Source organism: Brachyistius frenatus, unplaced genomic scaffold (assembly GCF_029030835.1).
Source record: "Brachyistius frenatus isolate BFR_SWC_R1_liver_20210118 unplaced genomic scaffold, ASM2903083v1 Contig_59, whole genome shotgun sequence".
Taxonomy (NCBI): domain Eukaryota; kingdom Metazoa; phylum Chordata; class Actinopteri; family Embiotocidae; genus Brachyistius; species Brachyistius frenatus.
This window is the reverse complement of record NW_027210658.1, coordinates 208,662-227,065: the sequence shown is the minus strand read 5'-3', so window position 1 is coordinate 227,065 and position 18,404 is coordinate 208,662. Positions and strand designations below refer to the sequence as shown.

At 49.7% G+C, this 18,404-nt stretch overlaps 2 protein-coding genes across 6 annotated transcripts in view; one reads left to right on the top strand and one right to left on the bottom strand.

Moving 5' to 3' along the window:
• The window catches only part of rev3l (REV3 like, DNA directed polymerase zeta catalytic subunit), a 68,600-nt gene extending 57,608 nt beyond the window's left edge, over positions 1–10,992 (top strand). For all 4 annotated transcript variants that reach the window (XM_069705789.1, XM_069705788.1, XM_069705787.1 and 1 more), the window contains exons 20-32: positions 137–255; positions 1,007–1,125; positions 1,351–1,492; positions 2,328–2,572; positions 3,630–3,738; positions 5,218–5,424; positions 5,549–5,658; positions 6,043–6,157; positions 6,390–6,527; positions 6,770–6,960; positions 7,563–7,809; positions 8,649–8,864; positions 9,688–10,992. In XM_069705789.1, coding sequence (XP_069561890.1) covers positions 137–255; positions 1,007–1,125; positions 1,351–1,492; positions 2,328–2,572; positions 3,630–3,738; positions 5,218–5,424; positions 5,549–5,658; positions 6,043–6,157; positions 6,390–6,527; positions 6,770–6,960; positions 7,563–7,809; positions 8,649–8,864; positions 9,688–9,828 — 2,099 coding nt within the window. In that variant the 3' untranslated portion in view covers positions 9,829–10,992. The remainder of the gene's footprint in view (positions 1–136; positions 256–1,006; positions 1,126–1,350; positions 1,493–2,327; positions 2,573–3,629; positions 3,739–5,217; positions 5,425–5,548; positions 5,659–6,042; positions 6,158–6,389; positions 6,528–6,769; positions 6,961–7,562; positions 7,810–8,648; positions 8,865–9,687) is intronic.
• mfsd4b (major facilitator superfamily domain containing 4B) lies at positions 10,404–18,376 on the bottom strand. Of its 2 annotated transcripts, none has more exons than XM_069705798.1 (4): positions 17,847–18,376; positions 13,707–13,875; positions 13,444–13,560; positions 10,404–12,590 (listed from the first exon to the last, which is right to left on the bottom strand). In XM_069705798.1, the coding sequence occupies exons 2-4, from the start codon at positions 13,870–13,872 to the stop codon at positions 11,308–11,310; spliced, it is 1,566 nt and encodes a 521-aa protein (XP_069561899.1). In that variant the 5' UTR covers positions 13,873–13,875; positions 17,847–18,376; the 3' UTR covers positions 10,404–11,307. The 2 variants fall into 2 exon arrangements, with proteins under 2 accessions (XP_069561899.1, XP_069561897.1); XM_069705796.1 differs by lacking the exon at positions 17,847–18,376 and adding an exon at positions 15,894–16,434.
• Between the last annotated feature and the right edge of the window lie 28 nt (positions 18,377–18,404).

The window sequence follows — 18,404 nt, the reverse complement described above, 5'->3', positions numbered from 1 at the left end:
TTCATTTTTTCTCTTTGAAAGTGTTTTTTATTTTTATTTTACAGTTGTGTGTGTGTGTGTGTGTGTGTGTGTAAGCCTCTGGCCCCTTCCCCTGCTTTGTAATTGGCTCTCTGTCTGTCTCCCTTCGTGTCCTCAGGTGACTCCAAAGAGAACCGCTTCGCTGCCGAGCGGGACGAATACGGAGCCAGCACCATGACGGAGATCAACATCATCGGACGCGTCACTCTCAACCTGTGGAGGGTGATGAAAACTGAGGTAGGTGTCCCCGTGTGACCTCCACACTCACACACACACTCTCACACACTCACTCACTCACTCTCTCACACACACACACACTCTCACACACTCACTCACCAACTCTCACACACTCACACTCTCTCTCACTCACTCACTCACACACACACACTCACTCACTCACTCACTCACTCACTCACTCACTCTCTCACACTCACTCACTCACTCTCACACACACACACACACACACACACACACACACACACACACACACACACACTCACTCACACTCACTCACTCACTCACACCCACACACACCCACCCCTGCTTCACTGTGATTGGATGGCTGGCGTTCAGCGTTAATATTTTTCAACTCTCGTTGACCGGAACAAATCGCAGAACATTCAGCACAGAATAAACGCTCAGCACCTCGTCAAGCCACTGGCGGTCATTAAGACGATTTCAAAAATATGCTTTACTCAGGAAAAAACCCTCTGGTGGACACGGTAGGTAGCTGCAGCGGTGGCAGAGTGTCGGCCGGTTTCGGCGCGAGCTGATTGGTTAAAATGGTCGACGCCCAGTAGGATGGAACATCTGCAATCGGTTCCCTATGGAGGGTTACAGACCCATATTCACACAGTGGAACTGGGTTCTGGTTCTTAACAGACTAACAGAGTCCTACACAAACAAACACATTGAGTTTGTTGGGATCCGGTCACCGTGGTGACGGAGGAGCTTCTGTTGAGATGTGTTTTTTCCTTTCCTCCGCCAGGTGACGTTGAACAACTACAGCTTTGAGAACGTTTCGTTCCATGTGCTCCACCAGCGCTTCCCTCTGTACAGCCCGCGCACGCTGTCCGACTGGTTCGACCACAACGCAGACCTGTACAGGTTCGTTACTCGGCACACGTCATCACAGGTGAAACATGAACATTTAGTCATTTATCATGGAGCTCTGTTGGATGCAGCAGGACTCTGACTGCCTGCTTCTTTATCTTTACATTATCATATAATTAATTCCCCTCTGAAGCAGCGCCTGCCGACCGGACCTGTGATTATTATGCTGATGTGTGTGTGTGTGTGTGTGCGTGTGTGTGTGTGTGTGTGTTACTGTAGATGGAAGATGGTGGACCATTACGTGAGCCGTGTGTGCGCCACCATGCAGCTTCTGCAGCAGCACGACATCATCGGCAGAACCAGCGAGCTGGCCCGACTGTTCGGGATCCAGTTCTACCACGTTCTGACCCGAGGATCACAGGTACACACACACACACACACACACACACACACACACACACACACACGAGCCGTGTCACGCAGGCCTAATATTATCAGTGGGTTACAAACGGTTCCACTGACGACCTTCTTCACCAAACTGGTGTTGAACGAGAGTAGAAACGATCCCACTAACCGGCACGTAATTATTATATTACATAATTATGTTTCAGTTTCACTAATGCCATCTGTATATGAACAATAGATCAGAGATGAAAATGAACAGATTCTGCTGCTCCCTTCAGCCTTCCGCCATTTTTTTGGTCCACCTTTGTTTTGGTTTTACAGCCACAACTTCATGTGTTGGTTGAGTCTCACCAGTCTCGTGGACATGTTTCCTGCAGCAGGCTGCTGTTCTCTGGAAACACTGCGCACAACAGTACGATGCCAGCACCAGTCCACAGAAACCTGGTGACTAGCAGGTGAACATAGAGGAACATAAAGAGGAACGAGCAAGTCGCTCCATGAACGTCTTGTCTAATTTGCCAACATTGTGTTTGCAGCTTGTTGTGCTGCACACACATAGAATGGGAACCTGCATTTGGCATTAAGACATTAGTATTTAGTGAGTACCAACCCATCCCGGTGCTCAGAGGATGATATTCAGACTTTTTCAGTTTAAATTTGTCTTTTTTTTTTTTTTTTAGAAATGATTGAAAGTTTATTCTTTGCCAGAACAGCTGCAGTTTGATAGAGATATTTTAAGAACGCATGAATAAAAAGAAGCTCAGGTGAAATAGAAATGTGAAAAAAAAAAAGACACCGTTGCTTTTTCCAAACTTCTCCCCGCTTCTTTGTTCTCGTCCTACCATCCTCAGTACCGCGTCGAGTCCATGATGCTCCGTGTGGCCAAGCCCTTGAACTACATCCCTGTGACGCCCAGCATGCAGCAGCGAGCCCAGCAGAGGGCGCCGCAGTGCGTCCCCCTGGTGATGGAGCCCGAGTCGCGCTTCTACAGCAACTCTGTGGTCGTACTGGACTTCCAGTCGCTGTACCCCTCCATCGTCATCGCCTACAACTACTGCTTCTCCACCTGCCTCGGCCATGTGGACAGCCTGGGGACGTAAGGACATGACAGGACACACACACACACACACACACACACACACGCAGCGTGTTCGCTCGGCCTCCCTCCAGCAGCGCCTTCCTCTGCTCATTATTTTTTAATGGAACTGCACGCTGTTCGCTCTGCGTGTTGTTCACAGCTCAGGGCAGCGAGCGCCGCAACTTAGGAGTTATTTCAGTTTTTCAGCAAGATTAGTGGAGTTGCATAGCAACAGCAGGAGCCCAGAACACTTCTTTCCTACATGCTTATGTCTGCTACTCCAAGGTAACAAAAGATGGGAAGTGCCTGGCAGACATCCACAGGCTTCACACTCCTCCTTTTTCAGCAGAGTAAGAAGTAGAAAATCAGCTGCAAATTTCAGCTACAAAGGTTTGAAATTAACTTCTTTTTTTTTTTTTCCCCCAACAATAACATTTAAATAATGAAAAGCATTTTTTTTTTTTTTTTTTATACATGTATATTCGTAAGGATCTACCTCACATCTGCTCGTCCCTTTTTGTTTAAACAGTCACGTTCTCTTTCGGACTTGTATTTTGAAATAACACAACAACACACTCTTCAGGAGATTTTTCCATTTAAATCATTAATAGGTTTGTTTGTTGGAACAGAGAGAAAATTTAACGACAGCAATTTAGAAAAGGTATAAAAATCCAGCTGCATTTTCTTGTTGAAGTCACATTTTAAATGTTTATTTCATAGTAAACGGAACGTCTGTACATTTGAAGATGTTACTTTGAAATCTGTGATATTTCTGAGTATTTTTTCCAAATGTGCCCCTAACGCTCACGACAGGCTGGATATACTGAAACTAAACACTAAACTTTGTTTCTAATAAAAAAAAGTTGGCAAACTGATGGAGGGATCTAAAGTGGGACCAGATTTATGTTGCGGCCCTTCAACAGGTCCTGATCCAGAGGTTAAAACTTAGACCTGAACAAAGGAATTTATATGAAATAAATCCTCAATATCCTAATTATTAAGTGCTCCTTTGTCCTGAATAAGGATGGGGTGGTTTTCCTGAGTGACCCTCTGACGTACTGTTTGTCTGTTTCAGGCCCGATGAGTTTAAGTTCGGCTGCAGTTCCCTGCGGGTTCCTCCTGAGCTGCTCCACCAGCTCCGCAATGACATTACCGTGTCACCCGGCGGCATCGCCTTCGTCAAGGTACGCCCCCCCCCCCCCCTCCGAGCCGCCAATCAGAGTCGGCCTGGAAGAACCACTCGGCCCCGCTATTGATCATCTACGCGAGTCCTTCATTTAGAGCCATTAGCTGACGAGCACGCCGGTAGAAAACACACTGTGGGTCTGATTCACTGAAGGTTTGTGTGTAAAATCAGGTTCAAACTCAACATCACCCGCAAAACAACATCCATCAGGTCTACTGACGACGTGCAGCGAGGATTTCATCTTTCTAATGTTCAGTTTAACACTCGTTGTCCATTCTGTGTGTTTTCCTGCATCATATGTAATATTGGACGTTTCTGCTTGAAGGTGTAAAATACTGAGAGGAAACATGCAAATAGAACAATTTATCACCCACAACGATATTTACTGAACCAGGAAGTAGAAACAGGAGCAGTGATTGTTGTGTATTTTAGTACGACTGAAGATTTTAATCAGATGAACATCAGGAGAGACGGCTGCTCTTATTGTGAAGGAGACACGGCTGCTCTTATTGTGAAGGAGACGCAGGAAACCAGAGAATACGTAGAGAACGAGGTTTTGCACCCGTTAAACATTTCTGATGTCAGAGGGAAACATTATTCAGACATATCGTTTGTCCAGCGATGATATTTCTGAGTTATTGAATGAACTGAAAGATGATTGACAGCCAACAACAAAGAGGAGCCACGAAATACCAGCAAAGTCAGAACTTCTTCCGACTCAGCATTTTGCTGCCTCTGGGTGGTTCCAGCGTATCTCTGCTCGGATCTCCCTCCAGTCCTGTTATTCAGGTGAGCTGTCACATCCTGAATGAGTCCTGCAGAATTCACAGGTAGCTTCATCAGGTTTATGAGACCTCCAGGAACTCAATGAAGAGTCAGCTGCTCATCACAGAAAGATCTGGACCTGCTGATCTCTGTTTGTTAGAGGATCTCATCCACCGTCCTCTTTTATTCACCCACGTTTTATTATGAAGACTTTTTTTCTCCTTTTAGTTTTCACCACAGTATTGATTTCTTGCTGATAATCTCCTATAAAGCGTTTTGTTCTTGTTATATTTATATTTCTTAACTTCAATGGGATCATATTTCCTTTTGCGGTCGTTCTGTTTTCCATTACTGGAATCACTTTAACACGCAAACACCTCATTTAAATACAGAGATTTGAACCTGATTTCAGTGACGCAATTACTCAGTAAATCACCTGAACAACAGGTGGAAAAAAGATTTGCTAACTTTTGGAAGGAACACACAGTTTAGTACCTTTATTTGAGATCTTAGTAAATCAGACCCAAAGCGTTGTATTTGTCTGAATCTCACACCAGCTCTGTACTGTGTGTTTGACGCCTTCGGACCGACGGCCTCAATCGCCGCTTTATGTTTTTGCACTTTCGGTGTCATCACCACACACACACACACACACACACACACACACACACCATCTTCACACCTCTCTGACCTGCGTGCTGTGTGGTTCCAGTCCTCGGTGCGTAAAGGCGTCCTGCCCGGCATGCTGGAGGAAATCCTCAACACCCGGATCATGGTGAAGCGCTCCATGAAAACCTACAAGCAGGACAAAGCGCTGATGAGGCTGCTGGACGCCCGGCAGCTCGGACTCAAGCTCATCGCCAACGTCACCTTCGGCTACGCCGCGGCCAACTACTCCGGACGCATGCCCAGCGTGGAGGTGAGCTGCCTCCCGTCGGCTGCTGCACTGATTCACCACCGCATCTGGATGGAAAAACATGCAAACTGGATATCGGCGACAAATATTTCAATATTGCTGCACCGGTGTTTCTTCAAATGTTTAGGTCGGAGACAGCATCGTCCACAAAGCCAGAGAGACGCTGGAGAGAGCCATCCGGCTGGTGAACGACACCAGGAAGTGGGGAGCGAGAGTCGTGTACGGAGACACGGACAGGTGAGCAGCGTCGGCTCCGATCGGCCTCCGCCGATCGCCAGCGCAATAATTAACGAGAGTTATTTAAAAGTCCTGCGATTTTTTTTTTATTATTTTTTTTTTTCCCGCAATAAAATGTCAGCAGAACTGTGCTGAAAGTTTTACGGCATGAAGTCGTCGTTTCAGACAAAACTGTCTTTAATAACATGAGCCTGAAGGAGGTTCCTGAAGGAGGTTCCTGAGGAGGTTCCTGAAGCCTCTGAGTGGAAACGTGTTGTTAGAGATGAAGCTTCTTGCGGACCGCCGACAGATGTTCCTCTTCCAACGCGCTGCCACTGCGACGTTGATGATCGGCTGCTCGATGAGGTGTTGTGATGTTTGTGTTGTTGTTTGTGTGTCTGGCAGCATGTTTGTGTTGCTGAAGGGAGCCACCAAAGAGCAGGCGTTCAAGATCGGCAACGAGATCGCTGAGGCGGTGACGGCAACCAACCCTAAACCTGTCAAGTTAAAGTTCGAGAAGGTAGAGCTCCATGCAACACACACACACACACACACAAACAAACACAGACATCTACACACACAAACACACAGACACACACAGACTGCTGCGTGTGCACTTACATTTGTATTTTGTCAGTTCTTCCTCCATCTACACACGTAGACACATTTAGAGAAAATTATTGATCTGTGTGCGTATGTGTGTGTGTGTGTGTGTGTGTGTGTGTGTGTGTGTGTGTGTGTGTGTGTCCCAGGTGTACCTGCCCTGTGTGCTGCAGACTAAGAAGCGCTACGTGGGCTACATGTACGAGAGCGTTGACCAGAAGGAGCCCGTGTTTGACGCCAAAGGGATCGAGACGGTGCGCCGCGACGGCTGCCCCGCTGTTTCCAAGGTAACAGGCAAACCCCGCTTCCCTCCTCCCTCCCCTCACTCTCAGACCTCTCTCCACCAATCACAGCGGCGGCAGGCCGGTTCCCGCTCTTGTTCACTCAGACCGCCTCCCACGCGTCAGGGAAAGGCCTGTGGATGCTCGCGGCGCGAAACAGGAAGTGAACACGGCCTCTACTTCAGACGAGTCCTGCTTCATGTGATCAACTGATCACCGGTTCTGTCCTTCACTCGTCTGCTCCCCAGATTCTGGAGCGATCCATTAAGCTGCTGTTTGAGACGCGGGACATCAGCCAGGTGAAGCAGTTCGTGCAGCGTCAGTGTGTGAAGGTTCTGGACGGCCGGGCCAGCATGCAGGACCTGACCTTCGCCAAGGAGTACCGAGGCAGCGGCTCGTATCGGCCCGGAGCCTGCGTCCCGGCGCTGGAGCTCACCAGGTGTGTGTGTGTGTGTGTCTGTCGTCTCTGTGTGTGCATGTGTGTGTGCGTGTGTCTCTGTCTGTCTGTGTGTATCTGTGTCTGTCTGTGTGTGTCTGTCTGTGTGTGTGTGTGTGTGTGTGTGTGTGTGTGTGTGTGTGTATCTGTGTGTGTGTCTGTGTGTGTGTGTGTGTGTGTGTGTGTGTGTGTGTGTGTGTGTGTGTGTGTGTGTGTGTGTGTGTCTGTCTGTCTGTGTGTGTGTGTGTGTGTGTGTGTGTGTGTGTGTGTGTGTGTGTGTGTGTGTGTGTGTGTGTGTGTGTGTGTGTGTGTGTGTGTGTGTGTGTGTGTGTGCTGTCAGCTACAGTTACAGTACTTGGTGTGAATCCAATTACTTCAGCGCTCATTGTGTGTCTGCACTCGCCTGCTGTACAGTACCTGAGTCTGTTGCTAGGCAACCCAGCTCCTTAATGGGTAAAAAGAAAAAAAATCTGATGTCGGAGGCATGTGTAAGAGGGGCCACTCATCGTCATTCACGGGGAGTCGAGTCGATCACACAAAGCCGACGACCGCTTCTGTTCACGATGAGACGTGGATGATTGACAGGTGTTTGTCTCCCGTCTCAGACGCATGATGGCGTACGACCGCCGGCTGGAGCCGCGCGTGGGCGAGCGGGTTCCCTACGTGGTGGTGTACGGGCTGCCCGGCGTGCCGCTCATCCAGCTGGTGCGACGGCCGACGGAGGTGCTGCGGGACGGCGGGCTGCGCCTCAACGCCGCCTACTACATCACCAAGCAGGTGCTGCCGCCGCTGGCCCGCCTCTTCCAGCTGATCGGGGTGGACGTGCTGGGCTGGTACCAGGAGCTGCCCCGGGTGAGCGCCACACAAGCACACTCAAACCAGACGCAGGGAGCGAAGGGAACACGGCGCCGGCCGAAAGCTTGCGTTTTAGGGAACCCTCACTGATTAATCAACGACGGCGTTCGACCGACGGGTGCCCGAGCGGCTTCCCGTCAGGAGAGCCCGGCAGTTTCAAAACAAAAGCAGGCGGTTGTTATTTTTTTTTCGGTCGGCGATTTAGCGGCGAGAGACGGAAGGATGGAAAGAGGTCCGCTCCGCTTCCTGCCGGTGGAGACTCCGTCATCAAAGGGCAGCCTCGTCTTTGTGTCGAAGCCGGCCGTCTGACGGAGCGCGGCGCCCTCTGCTGGCGGAGCTGCTCATCACAGACCCGAGCGGGGACCCGGCCTCTGATCTCATTTCGCTCCGGGCAGCAGCAGTAGAGGTCGCGATCGGCTGATCGCCAGAGTAAACAACGGCCCCGGTCCGCTGTGAGTGGCTCTCCGTGACGAAGAGGGAAAAAAGTAGAAGAAGAGCCACCAGAACAGTGGAAAAGTTAACACACACACACACACGTGAAAGAAAAAATCAACAACTCCGAAGAGAGGAGAAAGAAAGAAAAATACTTAAAACACACTAGAAGGGGGGGGGGGGGCTGCTGTAACAGCCACTAGCACGGCGCCATCTTGCGTACATTTATTAGATCGTCACGGAGGACACAAACAAAAGAAACGCCCCGTTGCTGTTCTTTCTTTCTTTACCTCCTCAAAACAGAACTTCCTCCTCCCGTTGATGTTTGATGTGATTTTTTTGTTTTTTTTAAACGACACCTCAAAGCTTCGGTTCTGATAGGCGGTTGACGTGCGTCCCTCCAGATCCAGAAGGCGTCCTGCTCCTCGGCAGCGGGTGGAGAGGAGGTGGGGAGGAAGGGCACCATCTCCCAGTACTTCACCACGCTGCACTGCCCCGTGTGCGACGAGCTGACCCAGCTGGGCGTGTGCTGGCGGTGCCGGGCCGAGCCCCAGAGAGTGGCCGTCACCCTCTACCAGGACATGAGGCAGTGGGAGGGTCAGCAGGACCAGCTGCTGAAGGTGAGGACGACTTCACACCCGTGACGGGATCCTCCCGGCACTCTCAGACTCGGGAGGTCCACGGCAGCAGGATGTGGCTTCCAGGCCGGTTGTGATGTCACAGAGTTGTGTCGTGAACGCGCCTGTCCCCTAAAGGACGTCGTCTCTGCTCACTTCAAAGCTGTTTAAAGTTGTGCTTTGTGACATCACAACTCCCCTGTAAGGCCATCCGGTTGAATGTAACGTACCCGTGTGATGCGGAAATGCTCACAAATGTCGCATTGCTTCGTTTCGTTTCTATTGTTCACCCGAGATGCTGAAGGTTCCCGTCGAAATCCCTTCCATGACTTTATGAAGGAGGTTTTAATTTGGTAAATAATTCAAGGCGATGAGTCTCACTGACAGAAAACTGTAAACAATTATAAAATTTCTTGTCGTGAGTTAACTTCCCATTTACAGTGAGCTCATATCTTCAGTTCAGTGTTCCTTTCAACTAAAGTGGGCTTTTGAGTCGGTGCCAGAAGAAAATAAAAAAATAGTCACGGCAGCATTTCTCCAACTTCCTGTTGAGGGAGACGGAAGAGAAAAATGACCCGAGGCTCCTGCCTGCCTGCCGGGGGGCCTCGCTGTGAGATTCTCCCTGCTTGTCAAACAGGTAAAGGTTTCTGTTCAGACTGACCTTTGACCTTTTGACCTGGTCCCTGAGCTGGAGTCAGTCGTTCAGATGACACCTTCAGAGCAGAGATTAGACTCCCAGCAGGAAGAGAAAAGAGTTTAACGACTTCTGTGTCTGTCTGTGTGTGTGTGTGTGTGTGTGTGTGTGTGTGTGTGTGCGTGTGCGTAGATCTGCAGGAACTGCAGTGGCTGTGCAGAGCGTCAGGTCCCCTGCGTGTCCCTCGACTGTCCCGTCCTCTACAAGCTGTCCCGGGTCCACCGACAGCTCTCCAAGGCGCCCTACCTCCGACAGCTGCTGGAGCAGTTCTGATTGGCTCCTGACTCCCCAGAAGCCTCCGACTCAATTTGGTGCTAATTGCTGCCCCCCCCCCCCTCCCCTCCCCTCCTCCCCTTCCCTTTCCCCCCCCTCCCAGTGTTTGATTGTCCATTCAGTTGTACTAGTTTAAATGGTGCTTTGATTAAACCCTGTTGGGTTGTTCACGGTCTTGTAACTGTTATTTGTTCTCCAGGTATTTGTGTGCGTGTGCAGACCGTCTGCGAGGCGGCGTGTTTGGTCGTCATGCTCGTTTACTGCCATCTCCATTAGCTGCTAAGAGCTGAGTGAAGCTGCAGACTGCAGCCACGCAGTCCAATCTAAGGGGAGGAGGGAGGGGGTCGAGGTTCGTCGTAGCAGTTTGAAGGCGTCGTTTTTTTTTTTTTTTAAAGGAGCTTCCTTACAAATCCTGACAAACTACATTCGAACCACTAATTGACTTTTCTCCCCGTTTTTCTATCGACCGAAGTCTTCTGTAAATAGTTGCTGTACAGCTCCATCTCTTATCTCACTGTGCATTAACACGAAAGACTAAAGATCCGGCCACGAATGCAATCAGATTCTGTTAAAAAAAAAAAAAAAAAAAAAAAAGGTGCCAGTTTCCATGTTTCTTTGATTGATTGTACTGATGTCCACTTTGGCAGATTTGACTCTTCGTGCTCCGGAGGACGGGAACTGGAAACCTGTTCACTTAGTTTTTTTAAAATCTGGGACTGTTGCAATACTGTTTTGATAATTTATGTCATGAGAAGTCTGTTATTTCCATGTGCGTATATGGTTTTTCTGTAAGTTTCCATTTCACTGTGCAAACGTGTCTTCAAACTCCCATCGAGTCCGGTTCAGCTGAACACGGGACCTGTGTATTTGTAGAAATGTAAAAATAATAATGAAGGAGGTGTTTTTGTTTGTTTTTAATGGACATTGCTGTGGGTGGAGGTTTGAGATTGATATAATAAAAAGTCAATGTATTAAAATGCCTTCTTTCTTTCGATGATTTGAGAAAGTCCAGCGGCTGGATCACAGTGACGACTGATTTAGAAGCAGCACAGGACACACGACACATCTGATCTTTACAAAAAAGTGCAACCAAAATCAACTTCACATCGATCGTCTCATCCCGCCGTCACGTCACTCCGGTAGTGCAAAAAAAAAAGAAAAGAAAAGACATTTAAAGATCAGCGTTGGCAGCGAGATGAAGAGGGTGACATCCCTGGTTCAACTCATCCACTCTGCTTTTTGTGTCCTCGAGCAAGGCACTTGATTCCTACTAGCTCTGGGACTTCCAGCCTGACCTTTGACCTCACTGTGGAGGGGGGAGGGGCTGGGGGGGGAGGGGCTGAAACCTGATCCTTCATCATCAGCAGGTGTCAGCAAAGTTCAGAAGATGCTGCGGAAGTCTGGAGTTGAGACGCGACTCAGTCGGAGTGCATCAGAAGAACCGCGCAGAAATAATGAGGACAAACGAGCGCGGGGCCCTCAGTCTCTTTTCTCTCTGTCCAGAGTGTCTCCCACCAGAGGGACGGTGTCTGACAAAGATGCTCCACCCGTTGCCCCCGTCGCCGCGGCGGGGGTCCCCGCTACACCGGCGATGTCCGTAGGAGATGACGCCTTGCTGGGTGAATTGATGAGACTCGACGCGTCGTCCATCTCGATGACTTCGAAGTCCGCGTCGTTCCACTGATCAGCCTCGTTCTCCTCTTCCTCCTCCTCTTCCTCCTCGTTGGCTCCAGAGTCCAGCAGCGCCCGCCGGTACTCGCTGTCGTCGGAGTCCGGTCGGCCCCCGGCGCGAGGCCTCCTGCTCTGGCAGCCGGGTGCCGAGGCCAGCTTGCACATGACGGGGAAGAGGATGGAGGTGAAGGCGGCGGTGGCGAGCGACAGGTACATGAGCAGCGGCTGATCCGGGAACTCCCCCAGCAGGACGCCCACCAGCGCCGGCAGCACCATCTCCCCCAGCGCCGCGCCCACCACGAAGGCCGCCGCCGTGCGGCCCGTCACCGCGGTGTACTGCTCCACCCAGGAGATGCCGCCGGGGAAGGTGGTGGCCATGGACGCCCCGTAGACGCCGGTGCACAGCCACAGCGCCACCGTGTGGCGGCTGAAGAGGCAGAGCAGGAGCGTGGAGACGGTGGAGCCCGCCAGGCTGAGCAGGATCATGGTGCCCGGGTACAGGCAGGCCGCAAAGAAGATGGCCAGCCCCCGGCAGGCGGCGAACGTCCCCCAGAACAGAGAGTTCAGCCAGGCGGCCTGCGGCTGGGCCATGTGGGCGTAGTCCCTGGCGAAGGTGTAGATGAAGGAGCCGTACGCCACCTCGGCCCCGACGTAGGCGAAGAAGAAGCAGCAGAGCAGGACGATGAGAGCCGTGTGATGTTTGGCCACCGGCGGCTTCCCCGACGCCGGGCGGACTTTGTCGCGCGACGCGCTGCTGCGGGAGTACAGGAGGAAGAAGAGGAAGGAGGTGAGGAGGATGAAGGAGCCGATGACGACGTAGGCCCACATGGATTTGAGGGCGCCGCTCCAGCTGTGGACGGAGCGGAGGACGGCGTGGGCGCCGGGGGCCTCGGCGACCCGCCGGGTGGCGTCGGCGGCGGCTGGGGGCGCGGAGGTGGTCTGCGCTACCGCCGCGCCGCCTTCGTCGCGGCTGAACAGCAGCTTGGCGACGATCGGGGACACGAAGGCCCCGACGGCGAAGCTGAAGTGCAGCGCCTGCAGGTGAGGGCCCGCCTGCTCGCCCCAGGTGTTCAGGATCAGCACGTTGCCGCCTGACGGGACAGGAGACAACCAGCACAACGTCAACACACAAACACTCAACGGGACCGGATCTTCTGGGGACTCTGAATCCCCGTCACTCATCCACATCAGTTCATATTGTAACTTTAGTTCTACGGCGTCTGGAGCCTCGCGTTTCCCGCTTGGCTAAGTTGTTGGCATCTGCGGCTACTTAAATGCCCTCTCCGTTGTTGCCTGGCAACAGTGTTCTTACAACGCAGCCCCCGGACCGCCGAGCACACGACTTCCCACGTCGTGACCTTGAGCTCGCCCGTTCATTCGGAGGCAAGTAAAAGATGAAGTGTGTGTTCGTGATGCTTTCAGGAAGCTTTTCCTGCTCTTTGGAACGTCGGCTTTTTATGCACGATGTCCCATGACGCGCTACGAAAAACGTTTTTTATTTTTTTATTTTAAAGCCGAGCATGCACGGACCCCGCAGACACTCGGCGGCAGCCGATACAGCCCCTCCCCTATTTGGTGCGATCATCAATGACCCGTGTACTGATCAGGTTACAGATGCCTCAGCAGGAAGTGGCTTCTCTGAGGGTTTGAACCCAAAACACGCGCCTCCGATTAGTTTGGTCGTTTTATGTTGCTCTAATCCGTATTTTTTTTATACGAACAATAGTGTGAATAACTATTTGTTCAACATGTGTTCAATAAACTCTTTACGCGGTGTCCCTTATTGACGGATTTGGTTGCGCACATGATGAACTGCGACTGTATTCTGTCTGGCTGTCGCGGCAGCGCGGCAGGAGGGCAAACAGCACCTCACCGATTCCATCATCTGAACAATGACGGGGATTTACTCTACTCTTCAACCAGCAGGACAAGTGTCTGTCTCACCCGTGTCCAGGACCCCCATGGACATGCCGATGCTGGACATGAAGGCGGTGAGCAGCAGCGCCTGCTTACAGAACGGGATGGCGCACATTCCAAACGCTGTGACCAGCATCGAGAAACCTGCAACACAACGAGACCAACGAGTGAAGAGTCGGGAAACCTCCGGAGAACGTTCACCTGCCACGAACACAGCAGGGGGTCGACACGATGAGGAGGTCCCCTCCCACCAGGGAGGAGGAGTCCTCCCAGCAGGAGATGAAGGTTACCTAGCAGGAGATGAGGGTCCATGCAGTCGAAGAGGACTCCTCCTACGAGGGATCCACCGATGTAGCCCGCCGAGCGGCCCACGAAGATGTAGGAGATGTTGCTGATGTTCTTCTTCACGTTCACAGCCAGGTCCTCGAACGTGGGGCCGAGGATGGAGATACTCATCCCCTGGAAAAACAAGACGGAGGTTCAAGGCCCGCCACGAGAGGAGCAGATCTCTGACATGAAAGGTCACGTCACCAACTAAGGTCACGTACCGGCTAAGGTCACGTACCGACTAAGGTCACGTCACCGACTAAGGTCACGTACCGACTAAGGTCACGTACCGACTTAGGTCACGTCACCGACTAAGGTCACGTCACCGACTAAGGTCACGTACCGACTAAGGTCACGTACCGACTAAGGTCACGTACCGACTAAGGTCACGTCACCGACTAAGGTCACGTCACCGACTAAGGTCACGTCACCGACTAAGGTCACGTACCGACTAAGGTCACGTCACCGACTAAGGTCACGTACCGACTAAGGTCACGTCACCGACTAAGGTCACGTTACCGACTAAGGTCACGTCACCGACTAAGGTCACGTACCGACTAAGGTCACGTCACCGACTAAGGTCACGTCACCGACTAAGGTCACGTACCGACTAAGGTCACGTCTAAGGTCACGTGACCGACTAGCCGACCAAGGTCACGTGGCCGACCAAGGTCTATCATCTGGCGCCCTAAGTTGTCATAGATCAACGATCTGAGGTTTTGGTGGATTGAAACACTGTTTTTGAGTGGAACCTTTTTCCTCCATCATAAACGTGCTGACAGACCAGGATGTTTACTGGTAGAGAAACGCTCATTTGTGCAGGAAGCTCTTGGTTTTTTTCAACCTGGATCAGTTGTAACTGACTTAAGTACAATTTGAAGGTACTTGAATATTTCCATTGATGCTACCTTATACTTCCACTTCACTGCATTTATTCGAGTGCTTTAGTTACTTTTGTGAGGAAGATTTAACACCGAATGATAAAACACGCTCTTAGACTATAACACATGATTAAAGATTAAACGGATGGTTTCCAACAGCAGTGTGTGGTCGGGGTCACATTTCAGATGAGTCAGTTTCACCAAATAAACTTCCCTTTTAGCTTTTCTTCTTCATTTTAATAAATGGACCCAAAATTAAGAATACAGAAAAAGTCTGAAAGCTAATTTCAGTAGCAGAACTTTGTCCACAACAGCAACACACTGATGCTGCACTGCAATTCATTCATATATAACAATATCAGTAAAGCACACCAGTACTTTTAATTGAATACTTGGACTAAGTTTTTCTGCTCATACTTTTACTCATACTGGGAGTATTTTTTACATGTCGGTACTGTGTGAGTTAAAGCTTTCCAAGTGAAAATGAAAGCAAAAATGCTGACATGGCAGAAGTGAGCATGTGTATGCAGGCAGGTGTATGCAGATGTATGCAGGTGTATGCAGACAGGTGTATGCTGGTGTATGCAGACAGGTGTATGCAGACAGGTGTATGCAGGCAGGTGTATGCAGACAGGTGTATGCAGGCAGGTGTATGCAGGCAGGTGTATGCAGGCAGGTGTATGCTGGTGTATGCAGACAGGTGTATGCAGACAGGTGTATGCAGGCAGGTGTATGCAGGCAGGTGTATGCAGACAGGTGTATGCAGACAGTGTATGCAGACAGGTGTATGCAGACAGGTGTATGCAGGCAGGTGTATGCAGACAGGTGTATGCAGACAGGTGTATGCAGGCAGGTGTATGCAGACAGGTGTATGAAGACAGGTGTCAGTAATCTGATGTGGACAGAAAGCTTGAAGAGCAAGTGTTACAGGTTTTACAATTTGTACTTTGATGAAACTCGCATCCGGGAAGGATTCACTTCAACTAACTGGAAATCTGCCTGAACAATACAACTATTGACTGAACGCTCACCTCGTTGGTTAGAATAACAGTGACGTTTGAATGAGTGTGTGTTTATCTAGTTGTGCTTTTATAATCACTAGTTAAAGAGTGGATGTAATTCAAATGTAAATCGGTGTTTGCTATGCTCACTAGCTCCCCCAACTAACGTTACATATCTGGTTGTCAGGAGCAATATGAATTAATACACGAATACATTTCCAAATTCTCCTTGATAAAGGGAAGGCCCTCATTCACTGCTGACATTTACCAAGCCCAGGAAGGACGCACAGAGCGCGAGGGTGACTATCCAGCGGCCGCACGCGCCATGTCCGCCCCTTCCTCCGCCGACCACCTCCACCCGGTCCTCGCATCCCGGTTTCGACGTCCTCTTGACCGCCTTCAGCGCGCTCTTCAGCCCCCGGCCGGTGTCCTTCCGCTTGTCAAACAGGGTGTCCTCCTGGTCCTCGTTGTCGTCGTCGTCCTCTATGCTGGCGAAGCGAACGTGCTTCTTTTTAACGGCGGCGTCTCGCGCGGCAGCCGAAGACATACCTGTCACTTTTATCACCGCGCGCGCGCGCTGGGGGAGAGGGGGGAGGTGAAAGTGCGCTGTTTATCGGCCGAGGAAAACAGCGATAGTCGACTGATAAGCTTTTGTCGGCGACCTCGTCCCTTTCCGGCGCCTCCCGGTTGACGGTTCCCGCTGGTTAAACGGCTGTAACGAAGTCAGTCATCGGTGAAACGGCTGCACGGTTCGGAGGATGCCGGCGGAGAACCACCGCTGCAGCCGCGGACCTCCTCCATACGTCAACACCTGATCTCGCACAGATCGTCTATTCGGTACGATGCCCACCCGGTGTTTGGAAAAAATTCAACTGCCTTCTGAGTGACGCACAAGAACATGGGATGGCTGCTGGAATAAAATCCCGGTCATTTCATTGAAAGGATTTTTTTTTTATCTCAAATAATAATTTTGTTTCTGAATTAAACCGTAAGCAGGCAGTGCGTGCGCTTTTTAAAGGTGGCTGAGATTGTGGGTCGTCGTAGCTTTTGCTGAACATTTCTTCATATCGTATTCGTTAGATGCAACAAATGTGAGATGACACAGCAGATCCATCTTTTACTTCAAATTCCCCTGAACACATATGCATTGCAGCTCACTAACATTGATGGTTTAGTCCCATTAAGTGTCCTAGTAAATCATGAAAGTGAGTTGCACTATACATCACAAAGATGTTCACCTCAACGAAATGCAGTGGTTATTTAATGTCATCACTTCCTGCTATGACAAGGAAAATGTCTGCTGTGAAAAAGTCCCGTTTGGACTCCTTAACATGTCCCCTGATGAACCCCTTGGAACAAATATCTCCCAACAACAGGCCATGTCTCTCTTGTGCAGTCATTTCAGTCGTTCGTTGACGTTCTTGGTATCCTGAATTTCGAACAAAGTAAGACTTCTTTTATTTTTTTGCCTCTCTGATTCTGATTCAGCTGACGCGTTAAAGATAATCAGGCTGCAGGAAGTAGTAGTAGCCTGGCAGTGGGTGAAAATGGCGCCCTCTAGTGTCTGGACCATGTTCAGACAAAAAAATAAAGCCATAACCGAAGTTGAGAGGAGGTCACTGTGTTAGTACTTCATACAAATATTATGAATCTGTGTCACAGGAAGAGAACATATCTCCTGGAATTATCTGACCAATTTTATTTATGGTAAAAAAAAAAAAAAAAATTTTTTTTTAAATTCCAGTATGTCAACAATTATGAGCCTATAATCAATATTTTGTATTGATATTTCTTTACAAGTCCAATTCATACTTTTACAGAAGTCCTCCTCATGGAAAATGTCAGTCCAAAATTATAGGATGCTATATCAATGGATTATTGATACTGATGCGTTGGCACTCCATAAACAGTTTTATATTTTGTACATATAAAGAGAAAAATGTCTTTGGTGGTAACAATAGCTGTCAGATAAACATAATGCAATAAAAGTACATTACCCTGTGAAATGTCGTGCAGTCACGATGCTATTAAATTATAATTACGTGCGGCATTTGCATCACAACTGTGCTCAGTTACTTTCCTCCACTATAACTATATAAAATATAGACTGCAAGATCTCTGGGTGACTTACAGGGTGAAACATTTACTGCATGTGACGTGATGAACAGTAACACTGAACATGTGACATCCCAATCCCAGTGGATCTCCACACATTCATTACCTCCTGGGTCGCCTCATGCGCGGACAATATTAGTTCACCGGGTTGACCCCCTCAGGCGGCACGTCCTCTCAGACCGCTGAAAAATCCGGCTCTCCTCAGGAAGACGGACAACTCTGGTGCAACCTGGTAAAAGCATGCAGAGATACAGAGCATGGGAAGAATTCCTGAGAGACTAAATTAAGGTCAGTCTTCCACTCTCATTGAATATGGGTCAAGTGTGCATTTTGACTTTTGGAGGACTACATACAGCTGGATCACTTGAACTAAGGCAAAGTATAATCTTTAAATATGCTTCTCTGCTAAAGTTTATTATTGCATCTGCTGTTTTAGGATATCTGGACTGCTGAAGCTTGTATGTTTTCTGGTAGCTGGAATTGTTTGTGATTGGATTCTTGTTTTCACTCAAGTAACTGTGAGTCAAAGACAACAAGTTTAGAGTTAAACTGTTGGTCTTTTATTTCCAATTCTATTAAGGACTAAGTTCTATTTCACTTTCTACCGTTTGAGGTAAAAAATACTCTCCAAGAGAAGTAGGGACAAAATCTAGAGACAGGTTTT